The sequence below is a fragment of the Helicoverpa zea genome, chromosome 17, assembly GCF_022581195.2.
Source record: "Helicoverpa zea isolate HzStark_Cry1AcR chromosome 17, ilHelZeax1.1, whole genome shotgun sequence".
NCBI classification, from domain to species: Eukaryota; Metazoa; Arthropoda; class Insecta; order Lepidoptera; family Noctuidae; genus Helicoverpa; species Helicoverpa zea.
Window position 1 is genome coordinate 10520373 of NC_061468.1, and position 19494 is coordinate 10539866.

Here is a 19494-nt window from a genome sequence, read left to right on the forward strand (position 1 = left end):
CCATTGTACGGGAAACATTTCTGAAAAGGCTTCGACCGTAATAAAGGGTACATTTAATGTCGGTTTGACGATCCGTGACGCAGTTTTATCTGCCTTTATTAGTACCCTTTGAATTGTCACAAAAATTCTGTATGTTATTCTCGTAACCAACCAAGTGTTAAATGAATGTTTTGTGTTCTGACACCATATTTCTGAAAAGAAAAACACTGATACTGAGCTGCATTGGGTTAGACTGGAAGCCGACCCCAACATAGTTGGGAAAAGGCTCGGAAGATGATAACCATATTTCTGAAAAGTCGCTTAAGTATTTCAGTTCCTAGTATAAAAAGGGACCATTCGGTTGGTCCTTTGTAGTTCCATTTTTATCTGGCTACCCTGATATCTGAATAATTTTAACGTATCTAAAGTTTCCCAGTTTCTGGTCATAACTACAGTGATAAAAATAATGCCGTTTCTAATATCAGGAGTATGTTCTTTTTTATGAACCATAAAGCAACACATAAGATACGATAATAGTGCTGTAAACCCTATACTATTTTCATGGGTACACCCTACCATCACTTCGGCGTTTGCAATTTAATTACCGTTCGTGTTAATTGTAATAGCATGTAAAATGGTAATGACGCTCGTGGACTCATTTTTTTGCAACTTACATTTAATAAGTCTTGCAGGTTTCTTGTTTTTTTTTACTTAGGTATATATTAATACTAGCTTCTGCCCTCGGCATCGTCCGCATGGGGTGTTGATAAAAACTATCCTGTGTTAATTCAAGTACCACCAAGAATATGTGTACAAAGTTTCGGACTTTCGCATTTTTAACATTAGTAGGATTATGTATTTGCTAATACTTATTTTATAACCTTACTTTTCAACTTTACTAATAACAGATGTTCAAATTCTGAGGTTTACACAGGACTTCAAAACCTTACATTATTAGCGATTAGCTACCAATCCTTTCCTCTCCATGACCAATAAATTCTTTGGAAACGGCAATTTCTTTTAAGCATGGGCTTATTACATTTTTTGTTACCCTTAATTCGTATCTTGTCGCCCTCTCACGATGTACATAAAGGATTTTGTTTTCAAAATTGCGTTGTTTTCAAAGCCGTGTTTAGATGAGCAGTTAGTGGCTTTTATATGTGTTTCCTGTCTTCACACAGTTAAATTATTGGTGACTTCAAGTAATTCTGTCCTTTGACAAGATAATAGTGGCGTCGGTTGATGCTGTACACTTAAAAAGTTTGCATACGCTATTGGTATATTGATCGCCGTTATTCAAAAGTCAAAACCTGATGTATTTTTCTTCAGCTCGTTCTTAAGTTGAATGATTCGTATTAAGCATATAAATAATGTGCACGAAATATTTAGTCGCTGAGAATCTCCCTATCTCGCTGAGATCCGAGTCTCTGATATGCTTAGACGTAATAATTATTCATAAGAGCTGAACATCTTCATATCTTGAGAAAAATGCTATAGGCTCATACATTTGTATTACATGTAAACCAATTTAGCATTAGGCTCTAGTGTATAACTCTTATTTTTTCCCGAATAATTAAAAACACTTAAATAAATAAACATTATATGTATTGTTACAGCGCCAGTCGCACTTGTCCGGCGGAGGGCGCGCCCGAGCAAGACTCGGCGCAGCCCGCCGTCGATCTGCCGCGCACCAGGGATGGAGAAATTGATTACGATGGTAAGATTTATGCTTTTTTAAGACGAAGGTATTGTCTACTGCACTAGATTCTTCTATAAGAATAGCAAGAAAGGAAAGTAAAAGACAATTTGCGGACATTTCAAATTCTTATCGAAACGAATGGATTATCTTTATTGAGTACTAAAAGGGCTGCGGAACTGAAACAAATGTACCCACTATTGCGGAGACCTGAAACATGAACATCATTGGGTCATGAAATGGTACCAATATGTCTACAAACCTGCAATTGATTGTTAAACTTCTAGTAATTAAATCGGCTTATATCGGGTGTGTCGTTCACAATCACATTAAATCATATCGCATATACTTTATGATATTCTATGGCGAATTGTAAAAAAAATAACCTAATCCGTTCAGTGGTTTAACCGCAGGAGTCATTTTTCGTTTTTATAATTTACAACATCATGTGTAAAGCAGAGATAAAGTTAGGAGTATCGTATGTTTTGATCAGTTGACAGCTGTCAGTTTTCAAGGGAGAATTTCAGTTGTTTGTAATAACTGACTTTTATATGGTGTTCTAATTTTTGCACATTTTTATTCCATTTACTTTGTTTGAAAAAATCATTTTTTTTTATTTTTAGGTATTTTTCTTTTATCTTTTTGTTAATCGACATATATTAACCAGTATATTAACGCATTTCATTTAATGTGATTATGAACGACACACCCGATATAATGTAAACAATTGATGGTCAACCTATTTAGGACAGCCACGAGAAAATCTATGTCGTCTGGAAACTCAATTTTCTATCATCCCCACTGCAAACAAAAAACGTCATAATGCGTCACCCACAACCAAAACGTCACGTACCAACTTACAACGAATACAATACACGACATTATTCCCCTCACGACTTCACTATGAGGAATATCCTTTGACACGAATGTGCAGACGACTTCGCGGGGCTTCTTAGGATTAGCATACAATGTGCACGACGGGGCTTACTTGTGGGTAGTAGGTACATCGTCGTTTGTTCACGTATAGACAGTTTCAGCCCTTAAATAGTGAAGACATTCTTATTGTATAAAATACTATCCGTTTTGCAAGGTTTCAGTCGAGTTAAGTGGAAACTACGCCCGTAGCCGGATAAAAAGGGTGTACTATGCCAAATCGAATGATAAATAATCGAATATCAATTGATCGACCACTATAAATCGAAATTCTAAATACTCGAACATTCATAATATCGAATGGTTATTAAATCGAACATTCAATACATCGCGCAGTCTATACATCGAGTGTTCAAAATATCGAATGTTCGTTTGATCTAGCGTTAAATGCATCGCATATTCATCCTATCGAAAAATCTATATTTTTTATGAATACAAGAAAAACTCAAAATTTATGAATAAATCATATTTTAATGTAGTTTTTATTATTATTTAACATTTTTTCTATCGCATTATCATCCTTTTTGCCTCTTTTTTGTAAAGTAGGTCTTCCCAATCCCGCGTTTGCCTTTTCAATTCACACAAAATTTTAAAATGTACCTTTAAAAGATAAGAATTAAAGATTAAAATGTGATTTATTAGTAAATTTTGAGTTTTTCTTGTATTCATAAAAAATAAGGATTTTTCGATAGGATGAATATGTTTTGCATTTAACGCTCGATCAAACGAACATTCGATATTTTGAACACTCGATGTATAGACTGCGCGATGTATTGAATGTTCGATTTAATAACCATTCGATATTATGAATGTTCGAGTATTTAGAATTTCGATTTATAGTGGTCGATCAATTGATATTCGATTATTTGTTATTCGATTTGGCATAGTACACCCGGATAAAATATAGCCCACGTTCACTGGGGGTAATAGGTATAGCTTCCCAGCAGTTAAAGATTTTTTCGAGTTGATCAAGTAGTTTCAGAGTCTATTCATGTCAAACGATACAATTTTCCTTTTTATAATATTAGGGTCGATTGTATTGGTAACTTTTTAGTATACAGCACTTGGCTAATTATAAATTGGATGTGATAACTAACTTTTCGCCGCCGTTATGTTATTTTCTTTGAGGAATAGGGTGTTAAAAGAAAAACTAATCGAACAACCGGTTGCTGAGGTGACTCAATTCTTAAGGTAATATGGAAATCAGTTGCTGCTTTATTCCATTTACTTCACAGCACCAATACGTTCATAATATTCATCAGTAGGTAAATTGTTACACAATCAACTTGAAACTTATTTTCGTCAAGAGGAAATGAAAAAGTAAACACGGACACAGTCATAGTTAAACATTGTATGTAATAAGAACGACCTACGCCAGTTGATACTTATTCACTTCCGCAACTGTTGATTACTTCCAATTGGCTTCCAAAAATAAGTTTCAAGGAATTATTTGATTCATAAACTTTGCCATCTAAATATCAGTAGTTCCAGGAATTGTTGTTTGTGGATAGAAGTTATGGAAGCTTGTAACAAGAAACACTTATGGTTGGTTGCATCATTTAACTTTAACCAAACCATAACTAGAGCCGTATACTGGCCGCCTATTGGTCGAATCGGCTATTTGACAGCTGAAAATGGTTTTGTTATCGTTGTAGTTAAATGGTGCATGTCACCATAAAACTTCAAAAGTTATTTATGAAGACGTGGTACAAAAGAGCATATTTAGAGGAAAGCAATTATTTCGTCAAGACTGTGTATCATAATTCTTAATTTTTGATGCAGCCTCAAATGAATAAAAGAGTTTTATCAAAATGTAATTGCATATACTTTATTCAAAATATCCAAACATAGTCATAAAAATAAAAATTACATTATACATATACAGACAGTTATTTGATGACTGGCCATAAATATCGAACGAACTGGCCTTTCCCAGTTTCCCTGGCACCATTCCAAACATGAAAGAGAGTTAAGCTGTAGGACTCGACATATTTTTTTCTGTCAAAGCATAGACGTCATATGTATGCCTAGACTTTTTAGGGCAGTCTATTAAGTAAGTTAATTGATCTCTAAAAATGCTGCTAAGAGCAAAACTTGAATGCGGCTGAATCGTTTAAGATTTTTAGGAAAGGGAGACGACCCTGCATATAGGCGTTTCCTCTTCGAGTCTGCTGAAATAGTCAGTAGCTAATAAAGTTGTGAAAACCGTTTATTGCCAAACTAACCTAAACAAATAGTCAATAGAAAAAGCCAGCTTTAACCCGTGAAACTTATAACCTAGAGAATCTGGAACTTAAACATCACTTGAAAGGATCATGCCCATATTAGTATGGAGTCAAAAGTCAGCAACGCCATGCAATGCCCAAATTCCAGTTCTATGTCATACGATAGCTTTACAGCCATATTTGTAAGATATCTAGATTTAATATTATATAAAGCACCGATTCAAAAGATATTGGACATTAAACATGATAAATTCCCACTGGTTTTTTATTCATTTTATCGTTTATAGACAGCATTGCTATTAATTTTTCACTAGGAACTTCATGATCATCATGAATTCATGACTTAATTGTATGTTATTAGATAAACATGTCAGTTATTTGAATATATTGTATACAGTAAATGAATATATACATGGGCCAAAGGACGAGATTACAGACCGTAATAAATAAAGCATGATTGAAACGATGTCATGTACTGCAATATCAACAAGAATGTCTTATTTTTTTTATTTTGTAACCGGTGCTTTTTAAGACTTCAAATTATCATCATAATTCTAGTTTTTATTTAATAGGGCTATCTTGTAATATACTTTCTCTGGGCGTTACTGGGGCACAGATGGGCATGGTCCTTTGAATATCATTGTATAACAAAAACAAACCTTATGTTACTCTACATAATGAACATTTTCCATCAACAGCCCTGTACGAGGATGAGTCGGACAGTGACCTCGGGTCGATGGAGAACCACGGCTCAGTGGTCACCCATCTCCTGTCGCAGGTCAAGATTGGAATGGATCTCACTAAGGTAAACATCTTTATCGTTCATTATATGTATTGTTGTTGCCGTATATGATGCTTATGTGGTAAAGAAAGGTTTATATTTCATTCAAACCTGTTCCACTTTTATCGGAGGCGGAACCCTCAGCAGGAGGGGTCATTTGATGATTTTCTGCTAAAAAAAGGCCCAAAACTTCTTGTTATTGTATGGTATGCACAGTTAACAGCAAGATTGTGAAATATGTTGTTATTTGTTTCGCCTTGTGGCTAAAATAATAGTAAACACACGCCAATCAGAACGCAAAGCTTTTATACGATTTCACATAAATATTTTAAAAGTAATTTCTTTCGGCGCATTCTCCGTGTTCTATTAAGATAGGGTGTGCGTTCACCATAGTGAGGAAATAGTATTGTATTTTCCACACTTATTTATTTAACAATTTATGTGCAGTTACACTGAAAAATAAGAAAAATAGAGAAAAAAATACAAAGGCACAGCTTATTTCACAAGAAATCAAAAGAAGAGAAGAAATGGAGTGTTAGAATAAAAAAGAGATATGGATAAACTGTGTAAAAAGGAAAGAAGATATAACCAAAATACACTAGACATAATGTAATGTTGTTTTTTCCAGGTTGTGCTACCGACATTCATATTGGAGAGGCGATCGCTCCTAGAGATGTATGCAGACTCCTTTGCACATCCTGATCAATTCGTCAAGTAAGTACTACCTCTAACATAAAATTATTAAAATAGTACTAATCGATCAAAGGCCTACCGTACAAAGTTCTACTGCAAGTTAAATTGGCCCTACATTAAAAAAAAACATTAACAGTGTCATTGCAATAAAGATAGACATTTCACAAGTGATATAAGATAAAATCCGATACGAAATTTCCTTAAAAACCTTCAAGCGTGTTTTTTTTAATAACATGATATTAGTCCTTAATGACTTACAACGTTCTTCATCTTTCTTCCCAGGATAGTAGACCAGCCCACACCCCGAGACCGCATGGTACAGGTGTGCCGATGGTACCTCAGCTCGTACCACGCCGGCCGCAAGTCCCAGGTTGCTAAGAAGCCGTATAACCCCATACTGGGAGAGGTCTTCCGATGCCACTGGGACTTAGATGCAGTGCCCGGCGAAGTGCATCAGAGTAATAATGAGAAGGTAAGTAAAGAAATAGATAGAATAGCGTTTATGGAATGTGCTGAAATGTAGACTAAGGGCCGAGTTTTCAATCACCACTTAACCTCTCTGTGAGCAATAAATATGGCAGTTTTTCTACGCAAAAGCTTCCAAAGTGCGCTTTCACACTAGCTGATTTTCCGGTGAGTTTTTTCGAACAAACAATAGGCATGATGACAAATTTTTAAATTCCTTTGTATGATGTAGGTATACGTCTATTTTATATGAAAAATTATTAATTTTAAGAAAATGCGAAGTTTTTTTATCAAATAATTGCATTTTTCTCTGTCCACTTTGAATCCGGCGCGAAAACGCTTGTCAGTGTCATGTCGTCACTTGTGACGTCACGACTGAAATTACAAGACGCAAGTAAACAACGCTCGTGCAATAATTAAGTTTTTTGTGTTATTAAATATGAATTCGAAAGGGCATAGGTGTTGTGGGGTCCCCCAGTGTAAGAACACATCCAAAACAACTCCTGATGAGTTATTTGTGTACTTTCCTCACAATAAAACAATACGAAACAAGTGGCTTAAACTTGCAAGGCGAGATTCAAAAGCAATATTGCCCAGGGTACAACTTTATTTTTGTGAAGATCACTTTGATGTAAGTTATAACATAGTTCTCTAGATTCTAGCATAGTTTATAATGTAAATAACTATTTCGAGGTTAGGTTTCATCTCTCATTGTTTTTTAATTAAACTAGTATACTTACGTGGAAGTTTTAACATTTCTAAATTCAGCTGAACAAAAATCTTTATTTGATGCCAAAAACTTTCCCAGCATTATGATATCAATTCTAGGCAAATTAACGCTGTTTGCCTTGATAAATCCGGGCTCCATAACTCGTGTTATAAACAATTAATTAATTAAAAACAAAGATCGCAGTGGAAGTTCACAATAACGAAATGTGACGTTCGCGCGCTTTCGCGCGAGTTGTTTTGAGAAATGACGTCACGAGCTCTGATTGGTGTTCAAGATATCATGGCGGATTGCCTTATTTCGTAATTTTATTTTATAAAAATACATATTAATCACATTATTAATAAAGAAAACAATGCGCGTTTTATATTCCAAGCTTCAAGTTTAATTTAAAAAATATATTATTTTAATGATTTTTGATTACTGTCATCATGCCTATTGAGAACTAGTTCAAATGAAAATCGCGCGAAAGGTTTTTTGTTGCTTGGAAGATGCCGCACAGATAAAAACCGAGCGGAAATGCTCTGTTGTGAATGCGCTGTATATATTGCCACAAACCAGGTTATTTCAATAACTTAATTCCTTCCTACCCCACAATATTTCAATATTTTTAATAAAAACATTCACCAAAACATACCATTCACCAATTTATTTCTCCCACCAGCAAGAAGTAGGCGACGGTCCTGTCCCCTGGTGCACACCGGACCAGCTATCCTTCGTAGCGGAGCAAGTATCCCACCACCCGCCGATATCAGCGTTCTACGCGGAACACGTGAACAAACGCATACAGTTCGAAGCCTGGGTCTGGACTAAGAGCAAGTTCCTTGGTTTGTCCATCGGAGTGCACAATATTGGCAAGGGGACGGTCACGCTTCTGGATACCGGGGAAGAGTATACGCTTACTTTCCCTAATGGATATGGCAGGTAGGCGTTATTTTTTATCAAGTTTTTAACTTAAAATATTGGCTTTCAGTTATGTATAATTTTAGGCATGTCTTGGTTTATCAATCAAAGTGGTCCTATTATTTTGTTAGGACTTACATTTGTAAAACAACATACATCTGTAGTCCTTTCAAAATTATTCATTGATATGAAAAAACTGCCTGATTTTCCTTAAAAATTTACACCAATATAATTTTCAAAAAATATGTTCCACCATTCACAGATCAATCCTAACAGTCCCCTGGATAGAACTCGGCGGTTCCGTAGTCATAGAATGCGTGCAAACAGGCCACAAGGCGAACATTGAGTTCCTCACGAAGCCTTTTTATGGCGGCAAGAAACACCGCGTGACCTGCGAAGTGTTCGCTGGAGCTGATAAGAAGCCGTACTATACGGCACAGGGAGAGTGGAACTCAAGGATGGATGGACGCTGGACTGAATCTGGAGTAAGTATTTTAGTTTTTTGGGGAGTGGGTTGAGGGTAACATGTGATCGCGACAATGTTGTATTAAATGTAGTCTTTGACGAATATAAAGAATAATTCATTTAAAAAATATTTTTTTGCCATAAATCATACTATAATCTTTGTGTGCAACAGTTCTGAGGCATTTCTTGTTGATATTTGTTCTACAAAGAACTTTTTCAGCAAATTCACAAACTACTCCTGTTGCGCAAAACTTGCGCAAACACGGGCAAGGCAAACTCAAACTATGAATGATGCCATTTTGTCAGTGACAATGGTTGTTTTTTTCTTTATGGGTAGTCATCAAATGACTCCTCCCGCTGTACGTTAGCAGCGTGAGGGAGTGTCAGACTCTTATTAACTAGAACCCATCATGTAGATACCTTCTGAAGCCCTTTATATACTCAGGGCTGCGGTAACTCGTTTGAACAATCCCGCAGCCGTGGCAGTAATAATGCTCTTATATCTTGTCTCTCGTCCCCAGCGCACAGAAGTACTGTTCGAAGTATCGAACATGAAGGCGCGGCGCAAGCGCGTGGCGCCCGTGTCGCGCCAGGCGGCGCACGAGTCGCGGCGCGTGTGGCGCCACGTGACCTGCGCCCTGCGCGCCGCCGACTGCGACGCCGCCACCTGCGCCAAGCGCCACGTCGAGCAGGCGCAGCGCGACGCCGTCAAGTCGCGCGACGCCTCGGGGGAGAAGTGGACCACGCTGGTATGTTACTGTATACTGTAGTGTGGCGCCACGTGGCCTGCGCCCTGCGCGCCGCCGACTGCGACGCCGCCACCTGCGCCAAGCGCCACGTCGAGCAGGCGCAGCGCGACGCCGTCAAGTCGCGCGACGCCTCGGGGGAGAAGTGGACCACGCTGGTATGTTACTGTATACTGTAGTGTGGCGCCACGTGACCTGCGCCCTGCGCGCCGCCGACTGCGACGCCGCCACCTGCGCCAAGCGCCACGTCGAGCAGGCGCAGCGCGACGCCGTCAAGTCGCGCGACGCCTCGGGGGAGAAGTGGACCACGCTGGTATGTTACTGTATACTGTAGTGTGGCGCCACGTGACCTGCGCCCTGCGCGCCGCCGACTGCGACGCCGCCACCTGCGCCAAGCGCCACGTCGAGCAGGCGCAGCGCGACGCCGTCAAGTCGCGCGACGCCTCGGGGGAGAAGTGGACCACGCTGGTATGTTACTGTATACTGTAGTGTGGCGCCACGTGACCTGCGCCCTGCGCGCCGCCGACTGCGACGCCGCCACCTGCGCCAAGCGCCACGTCGAGCAGGCGCAGCGCGACGCCGTCAAGTCGCGCGACGCCTCGGGGGAGAAGTGGACCACGCTGGTATGTTACTGTATACTGTAGTGTGGCGCCACGTGGCCTGCGCCCTGCGCGCCGCCGACTGCGACGCCGCCACCTGCGCCAAGCGCCACGTCGAGCAGGCGCAGCGCGACGCCGTCAAGTCGCGCGACGCCTCGGGGGAGAAGTGGACCACGCTGGTATGTTACTGTATACTGTAGTGTGGCGCCACGTGACCTGCGCCCTGCGCGCCGCCGACTGCGACGCCGCCACCTGCGCCAAGCGCCACGTCGAGCAGGCGCAGCGCGACGCCGTCAAGTCGCGCGACGCCTCGGGGGAGAAGTGGACCACGCTGGTATGTTACTGTATACTGTAGTGTGGCGCCACGTGACCTGCGCCCTGCGCGCCGCCGACTGCGACGCCGCCACCTGCGCCAAGCGCCACGTCGAGCAGGCGCAGCGCGACGCCGTCAAGTCGCGCGACGCCTCGGGGGAGAAGTGGACCACGCTGGTATGTTACTGTATACTGTAGTGTGGCGCCACGTCACCTGCGACCTTTCTCCGTGACGATAAAATCTACTTTACTCTTTGTACCGTTACCAACTTCCTGAAATTATATTTGAGGTCGGCAATTGCTGAGTCAAATCAAGCAAATTGAAGCAAAACACATTTGTTTGATGCTCGCTTTAGCACCTCTCATCTCAGTGCAAACAGAAAAATCTGGCATCTCCAAAAATTCGCAAACCCAATTGAAGTGACCTTTAACTATGATTTTGGTTCAGCACCACCCTAAAATATTTGTGGTCGTCTTAACTCTTTTCACAAAATAGAAGTTTTCAATATTTTTCCTTTTGTTCCAGCTGTTCAGCCCAAAAGGCGAAGACGGATGGGAGTACACAGCGCCCCTCAAGAAGCGCCTCAGCACGACCAAGACAACGCCTCAACATAAAAACGGCGAGACCACTGAGAACACTAGATAATCTAATCAACATTCAACCTTGGACTTATGAAGTAAGGTAGAAACTCCTTCGTCACTACAACGGACCTTCTAGGGTAGGCAATGTTCAGTGACGCACTGTTCTAACGGCACCACACTTCGGGTATGTTCGGGAATCTTCGGGGATCTTCGGGTGAAGTCAGTCCTTTCATGTGTCCTTCGCTTATTTATACGGTACTCGAAGTGTGGTTTCGATGTTTTGTTTTAGATATCGATAAAGTTGGACCGTTAAGTCTCTTATGCCATAATTTTAGGGTTTTTAATGTCGCGCATGAGTTCTTAAAAGTACTAATTTTGTTTTTTATATCCACGTCTTTCGTCTTTTGGGGCAATTTTTAAGTATTTATTTTGTCAAAATGAAGATAGTTGAGCTAGAAAAAGTCTAGTGATGAGCCCCATATAAAAATGACATTCATGACATTCAATTGTTACTGTTTTATGTGTTTCTTTCTATATATAAATTCTTTCTCCTGCCCTGTTCCCAAATATTACTTGGGGTCGGCGCAATATGTCATTTTCTTCCATTTTCCCCTGTCACTCGTCATACTGACACTCACTCCCTTCCTATTCATATCATCTTTCAGGCAATCCATCCATCTTTTCTTAGGTCTTCCTCTTCCTCTCCATCCATCTACATTCATACTTAGCACACACTTTGTTGCATGCGTATCATCCCTCCTCATTACATGTCCATACCACGACAATCTTCTACTTCTCATCTTTTCTGTAACTGGCGCTACTTTCAGACTTCCTCTAATGTAATCATTCCTCACTTTATCCATTCTTGTAACACCACACATCCATCTCAGCATTCTCATTTCTGTTACATGCACTCTATATATATAAATAAAGGCATCAAATAATGATGACCCACTGAGTCCGAAAATATGTCGATTAAATGAAAGATTCGTTTCTGAACACGAACAAAATTAAAAGTTGTCAACTGCAAATACTACTTTAATTGTAACATGTGTTTCAAAACCTATATTTTCGATAATGCTGGCAGCGTGCGCGACACCATTACTATAAGTTTTATTTTATAATTCATGTTTTCTTGTAAATTCCCAATTCTTATTATGGCCTATGATAGAATTCAGCAATAAATACAATTGTAAATAATGTTATATTTCAAATTGCAACGCTTTGTAAATTCTGTTCGATTCGAACACGCGATGTGCACCGTACGAGAAAAGCATGGACTTAGAAACAGATTAAAACATTACCCTTCTTTGCGCAGTCGGGTAAATAGAGGTACGTTTTTAAAAGTTGGTCGATGTACGGTAGTGAAAGAAAGTCGCGAATTTAAAGAGTATTATGAAATGAAATGTTATTATAGTGAATAGTCGGTTTTAGGCAGCTGTAGTGTCGATCTAAGGTACCGTTAAACTAATTTGTAAAATACTGCAAGATTTTGAAATAAGATTCTCTTTGGTCACCGTTGAATTTTTGCGTAAACACAAGCGAGATACCTACATCAAGTTATATTTTATTAGTAATGGTTTTAGGACGTTTTCGCACCGGGCATTATTAAAGAAACATTTTGCTTCTCCTTAATTGAAAAGTGTTGAACTTTTAAGAACATGTTAATATCACCGATTTATAATAATGACGGTCTATATTCTGTCGTAGATATATTTCAGATTCTTTCAGGGCAACTTCAAAAGGTTCTCATTTGTATGCATTTTCTTTTAGATTATTCCACCTTGAACAAATGCCCAATGCGAAAACAGCCTAACTACCCGTAGAAGCGGTTAGTGAAACCTTATATGTAAAAGTTATCAAAAGGAATGTAGGAAATAATGATATTGATGAAATTAAGTTGGCAAGTACTCTATAGGATTCGATAATATCAAATAAGTAGTGTATGTTTGTATATGTGTAGTTATATTTTTAATTCTGTGTGTTAACTAAAAAGAAATAGCGATTCAAAAGAGAAGTTTGTGGTTTCAAAAAAATTTGGTTTGAAAAGTTAATATGTGGAGTTAAAAATATAACTGTACTGCAATACTTTTTCACACAATGATACTCTAATGTCGATTTAAATTCTATACTTTTTGTATGCTACTGTAGATTTTATGTAGTGCAAATTATTGTACCTTCAGCGTAATATCCCGAGGTTTGTGAGTACCGTGTATCTTCAAACTACTTGTCTCAATTTAGTGACTGCAATATTTTACTAAGTATGACGTAAGTAAGGTCATGCAGAAAGTATTGTTGAATTATCCTCTAGGAGGTCTCATTATCAGCAAACTTAAACATATATCTAATTGAAAAGAAATACCGAATGTATCTGTGAGTACCTCTCAGATTTTGGTTCGTAGTGGGAAAAAAAACGTATTCGGGATATTACCATTTAATTTAATCTCGTTTAAACACTTGTCCATCCGTTTGTGCGATGTCCACGGGACTCTAAACTTCACTTACTTTAGTGGGTAGGTGCTTACACTTTCTAAGTCCACTGTACGTCGGTTCAATTGTAATAAATAGAAAAGACTGACAATGTGAACGAAATCTTACGGAATCGACGGTCACTTGCAAAATTATGATTAATTATGAATTATTCAATCACATAGACTTATTTAATTACATAGTTATAACTACCATGTTGTATATTTAAATAAAAAATTACATTATTTTAGTGGGTTTTGTTTGTTTTTACCTTTTTGTCCTTATAAACCACGATACGGAATAAATAAACTATTTTAAAGTTTTAACTTGAATATATTATGACTTTGTAGGTATAGGTAACAGGTACAAGGTATAAATAAATACATGACAAGGTATATTGCACTTATTACAAACCTAAATTGGGCTAAGCTGATATTGTATGTCACCGATCAACTAACGCACTTTGACCATTGAGTCGCTGAGACGACCTGCCGAGAGCACAAAATCTGTTAAGAATTATCTGTCAAAATTATTATACAAATTCTGCATTCTAACATCACTGTATATTTACCTAGAGTTTTGTGAAACTTCAAAGTTATGCTTGCCGTCCTACCAAGCGAGCTGTGTAAGTAACCAGAATAGTATAATATATAACCAGAATAGAAGAATAATAACTATTTTTTGACAGTCATCATTAAATGTGAAGATATGGAAAATTCAATTTCATTCGAATAAAAAAAAAGGATTTTTGATGATTGCGATTTGAAGGTAGGTGTTGAAAATGCATTTTTTAATGCGGCCCTTGTAATAAATGTATTTTTCATATCACTACATATATTTCCCGTTACTTACTAAAGAAACTCCTCCTGTCACACGGCGTGCCTTGTATGAGGGTAGATGTGGGCGCTGTCAGAACTCTGAAGTTCACCTGGCCGAAGTCCATGGCCTCGTAGAGGAACCGCGACTGTCTGTCGCTAAGGATCCAAAGGTTGCCATCTTTATCCGCCTACAAAAAGCATTTTCCGTGTACTGTAAGCAAGCCTGGTGGATAGCATGCAAAATTGTCACATGGCACTGAAGAGATGTTAAAAGCAAAGCAGTATTTCTATGTTGTAGCACAAAAAGCTTTCTAATCGTGAAAAAACAGGCTAAAGCAAAATTGATTTTTTAAATGCAACTCATCACAAGTTAGCGGCCGTGAATAAGAAAAATTGCATAAACGCAAAAAAAATATGTAGATAGGCATCATACTTTAACGTCATTAGGAAACTCCATTAAATTGCAGTCGCTGAGTATCAGAGGAGTGTTTTCTCTGCTGAATGGTTTGTCCAGGTTCCAACATCCTAAGCCGTTTTTGCAGACCTGGAATCGAAGATCAGCAACTACAGTCGTAAACACGTAGAAAATCAACAGACCGACAAGCATCTCATATTGGTAAAAACTGGAAACTAAAGAACAAATTCCCTAGAATAACATAACTAGTTACCTACAGTAACAAATTAGATTCACCTGTGTATAAAACAAAACGTTGGTCGCTGGATCTATATCGCAAGCCGTGGCTTGTGTCTTTGGACCCCGGTCACCAATAATCTGTAAGAAAAGACATTATCAAGCATTGTGGGCAAGGATCGGTAAGCAAATTCAATATTTTCGTTACGGTATAAGTAAGAGCGCTTTTATAACAACACACACACTAACACTAACACTCTTACACAAAAACTGACAGGTCGAGGAATGACGCCCCAATGTGTCACGAATCGAAAAAGTGCACTGAAAAAATTTGAATGATGTGTAACACATATTTATTAAATAAATAATAACTTCTAAAATAGCATTTTTAAGAATATTGTATGCTTGGAGTAGGTACCTCCACTCCATTGAATATGTCTTCCTTCGGCGCATCCTTGTCACGTAAAAGTTTCGTTGACATTCTGAACTGTTTCGTGCTTGAAGTTGGGTGCAGATATAAATCGCAGTATCTGGAATTAATATTTTGTATCACCACTCGAGTGCACAACAACTAAGTTATAAAAATCGTTTGCAACTGAAGAGATGAAAAAAATATGGTTAGCTTGATCAAACTTGGAAATCCCGCCGAAAGCAAAAACCAGAGACAACTAACCCATCTTTTTTCGGTTGCGACAAAGCTCCGGACGAAACGCCATCACTCCAATAGAAGTCAATCCCGCCAACTTTGTAGACCCCAGCGTGGGGGTCAAAATGGAAGTAGTGGTTCTCGACGCGCCATGCATCGTCGTCCTTAAGGCTGTACACTACGATGGCGTTTGACCCCATATCCGTGATATAGGCATAAGCTTCATCACAGTTTTTGCCCACAATTTCTACAGCCTAGAAAAATAGTATCCAGTTTTGAAATTATTTGATGAGACTCAATTTCGCTATAGTATATAGTTCGCTCTTGGTGGGAAGACTCAAAAGATCGAGAGGTGTGGAGACAAAATGGGGAGGCCTTTGCCCAGCAGTGGGACAATACCGGCTAAAAAACAAAAAAGTTCACTCTTAAATATCACAATAGCCAACAACTACGGAAAAAATCGTAACATACCGATGATACTGGACGATTTTTTACCGAATTGTCGGTTTTACCTGAGACAAAATATCGTTTGCACATCTGCCGTCACGATTTTATTGAATGAGTAGGTACCTAATGTGGCGAAAACCCGAAAGTAGGTAGGTAAATAAAAGAAAAATATTAAAACACATCTTTATTTATTTATTAACCACTTAATATTTTTACAACAATTTATCCATTGAAACGGGATCTTAAAATACCTATACACAGAATTCTACCTTAAGTATAAATCGTATACCTACATACTTATTATTATAGTTCGGCCATTCAGAGAATGCGTTCCTGACACGTCGCGATTGAACTGACGACGTAATAACATTCATTGATTATTGATATAATAATGTTGTTTTAATGCTCCTCAATTGTTAAAACGGTAAACAACCAGCAAAAATATTTTTATCGTAACTGCAACGCCATTGCAAAGTTACGTCGTCAGTTCAATCGCGACGTGTCAGGAACGCATTCTCTGAATGGCCGAACTATAAGTACCTAACAAAATTGTTTTGATTAGGTAGGTACCGCTTAAAATTGTGCTTAGGGGGGCTTACCTACCGTGCCTACACCATGTTTTCACGGCGTTTCTTTCTAATTTTTTGAATCAGTGCTAAAACACCTATTTGGAATTCCAAATTGTCATCATCATCAAATGACGCCAAAGATGGTAAAACACTTCTAATAAATGTTACTTGTGGGTGTTCTTGAATAGGGTCTGATTGAGTATCCACAAAATGTGTTATCGTATCTTCTAATGTTTCAGTCTTAACAATCTTATGAGGAGTGGGTGGTTGCTCATTTTCTACCTCTTCACTGCTTGAGTCACTGGAATCGTCGAGCTCAATCGAATCACACGACTCTTGTTTTACGCGAGGTTCAACCAATTTCATCAAGAACTGCAAAATATTCTTATACCTATACGGTTTTGATGTTATCGTGAATACACCACTTCGTTTTACTCTTCTTTCTTTTTTCTGCGATCTCATGAAAGCATCTCGAATATATGACCATTTTGTAGTTATCCTGCTAACTGTAAAAGAAAAATAAACTATAGTCAGCTTTAGAACAAAATATTAAATAAACAATAGGTTCTTAAAAATTTAACATCATAAATGTATATCGTGTTTGTAAAAACCGCCAGGAACTTACTAATATCTTTCTTATCCCTTCCATCTAACGCATCAAAATTGGGATCCAGAGTACAGCAAATATCTTTCCACGCAGACAGTTTCGCTTCTTTATCTTTATACACATCTGTTGTTTTGTCCCAAATGGCAGGCTTCTTTTCTACAAGCGGAATTAACACTTCCGGTGCTATATAAAACGTCATGTCGGTAAACACGCGACGTGTCCTCGCACGCAGTTATAGACGGACACTGAAACCGACAAAAACGAATAGAGCATGGCCGCCGGTGCGAGAACGAGAGAAAAATACGTATGCGTGAACGACAAAACGGCACGACGATATTTTAATAAGTACTTAGTCAGTCGGTGAACGACAAAATTTTCCGTCACGAAACGCGATCACGTTAATCGTGGCGTATTCTTATCGCTTAGTAACTACCGTGCTAATACTTATTAATGTTAAGTAGATTTTCATTACGAAATTCTTTTACTTACCAATGAAAGTCACATGATTTATGTGTGGCATAGAGTTTTTCCCCCGTGCTGAGAGTGAAAGCTTGCGAAACAACGAGTAAATAATTATCGTGGCGTTCCATTCTATAAATAGATATACGCGGGAAAGTTTAAATGGAACGTGGCGTTATACGGTCCCACGTAAAAAAAGAAAATCTTGAAAACGTGTTGTATCACCGAATTCATATACCTACTGTAGGTATATATTACATTTTTATTGTTTGTTTGAATGGGCTCTGAAACACTGAACCGATGTGTATGTTTATTTTATTTTTGGGAAGATACAATAGATATGTTCGGGTGACAGAATGTTTTATTTATCCCCTTTACAGAATGTTTGGAAAATGTATGGAAGAATTTTGTGCGGGTGAAATTCTGAGAAAAAAGTGCTGAAGCTCTGGCCACAGTAGGTAATTATTATTGCTTCGCAAGCTATAAGCAAGTGTTGTAGTGATAGTTAGCGAAGAAGTTCGTGAATACTCACAATGCTGGTCAGCACAGAGGTGTCAGCCAACACTTCTTCCTTGAAGATGTGTTTCTTTAAGAGGCTGTCATTGTTCAGATCGAATACAAGCACGGCGGGGTCCGATACTTGTTTTACATCCGCTGTGAAAGAGGAAATCTTTGAGAACAACGAAATGCCCTGCCGTTTAAAAACCATTTGAAAAGGTGGGTATGATAAGTAGAAATACAGAGCGTTTGGTAATGGGAATGATATCTGAACTTAAATGTTCTGTAGGTATAGTTACCTAGCCTAGTTTCTTTTTGAAAACTGTGAAGTAATTACAAGATCACTTACTAGACATCTCACTAACTCCATTATCTACGACCCAGAGCCTGTCACATTTATCCACGTTTACTCTGAAGGTGGACACGACAGTCCTGTTGGAGATCACGGTGCCGTCTGAAGAGAGGCAGCCCTCATTCCAGTTGGGGTACGGGTGTAACGGCGCCTCCTGAGTGCCGTTCAGGTATACATAGTTCAGAGATGACGGAATTCCTGGTGGAAAGATTAACGTTCAGAGACATATTCATAGGTAGGTAGTTTATACCTACAGCACAAGTCATTTTGTGATGCCACAATCTTTCGTTTCTGACGATACTATAACGTGCTATGACTAGTTAAACGTAGCATTATCTAGGTACCTCTATACTCTAAAAAAACTTCAGCAAACCCTAAAAACTACGTAGAGGAAATAACTCTAGCCTTTTTTCCACCGAGGTATGGTGATAAATAGCTTGTCCCTCCACCTTGCTATCCCAGTTGGCATGTTGTTGACAGGTATGTACGACTCGTTAGTGAGTGCTGATTCTCTTTCAGCACCCTCCCAAGCAAAGTCCATAGTTTTCCATTGGAATCTTGGAGGCAACAGCGCTGCCGCTTGGTATACGAATAACGGTATCAGAATTAAGGACAAGTTAGCCATGATGTGAAATTATTAACGGACTTTTTTCATTCTTAAGATTTTTTACTAAAATTTAATCATTTTGGTGTTGATGTTTGTTTTGATGATTTGATGACTTTTTAATGAAAGCCTGAAACATGACGTCATGTAGGTATTGTCATGCATGCAGATGATAAGTGATAGAAAAAGGTCCTATACCCGTTTAAGAATCGAATGGTACGAACGTAGGTATGTGTTATAACCCCAATATTATTTTTGAAACTTTCCTCTCCTTGTTGGGCTTTTAGC

At 38.7% G+C, this 19494-nt stretch overlaps 3 protein-coding genes across 3 annotated transcripts in view; 1 reads left to right on the forward strand and 2 right to left on the reverse strand.

Annotated features, from left to right (window-relative positions):
* The window catches only part of LOC124638026 (oxysterol-binding protein-related protein 9), an 82851-nt gene extending 71207 nt beyond the window's left edge, over positions 1-11644 (forward strand). The window contains exons 9-16 of the mRNA XM_047174797.1: positions 1596-1696; positions 5532-5638; positions 6243-6328; positions 6590-6779; positions 8164-8423; positions 8665-8887; positions 9389-9616; positions 11051-11644. Of these exons, the coding sequence (XP_047030753.1) occupies positions 1596-1696; positions 5532-5638; positions 6243-6328; positions 6590-6779; positions 8164-8423; positions 8665-8887; positions 9389-9616; positions 11051-11170 (1315 nt within the window). The 3' untranslated portion in view covers positions 11171-11644. The remainder of the gene's footprint in view (positions 1-1595; positions 1697-5531; positions 5639-6242; positions 6329-6589; positions 6780-8163; positions 8424-8664; positions 8888-9388; positions 9617-11050) is intronic.
* A 2764-nt stretch (positions 11645-14408) lies between these two features.
* Positions 14409-19227, reverse strand: LOC124638520 (L-dopachrome tautomerase yellow-f2-like). Its single transcript, XM_047175493.1, has 8 exons — positions 19008-19227; positions 18600-18800; positions 18285-18406; positions 15698-15924; positions 15443-15554; positions 15085-15165; positions 14827-14937; positions 14409-14581 (listed from the first exon to the last, which is right to left on the reverse strand). The coding sequence occupies exons 1-8, from the start codon at positions 19225-19227 to the stop codon at positions 14420-14422; spliced, it is 1236 nt and encodes a 411-aa protein (XP_047031449.1). The 3' UTR covers positions 14409-14419.
* Positions 16289-17631, reverse strand: LOC124638202. Its single transcript, XM_047175100.1, has 3 exons — positions 17312-17631; positions 16652-17192; positions 16289-16422 (listed from the first exon to the last, which is right to left on the reverse strand). Exons 1-2 carry the CDS (start codon positions 17490-17492, stop codon positions 16726-16728), a joined length of 648 nt encoding a protein of 215 aa, XP_047031056.1. The 5' UTR covers positions 17493-17631; the 3' UTR covers positions 16289-16422; positions 16652-16725.
* Positions 19228-19494: the final 267 nt, after the last annotated feature.

Coding starts and splice junctions, on each gene's coding strand:
- LOC124638202 (XM_047175100.1), bottom strand. CDS start 17,492: ATGACGTTTTATATAGCACCGGAAGTGTTAATTCCGCTTGTAGAAAAG. Junction 17,193..17,311: donor AAGGGATAAGAAAGATATTA/GTAAGTTCCTGG, acceptor TTTCTTTTACAG/TTAGCAGGATAACTACAAAA.
- LOC124638520 (XM_047175493.1), bottom strand. CDS start 19,227: ATGGCTAACTTGTCCTTAATTCTGATACCGTTATTCGTATACCAAGCG. Junction 15,555..15,697: donor TCGCAACCGAAAAAAGATGG/GTTAGTTGTCTC, acceptor TATTAATTCCAG/ATACTGCGATTTATATCTGC. Junction 14,938..15,084: donor ACGTTTTGTTTTATACACAG/GTGAATCTAATT, acceptor CTTCGATTCCAG/GTCTGCAAAAACGGCTTAGG.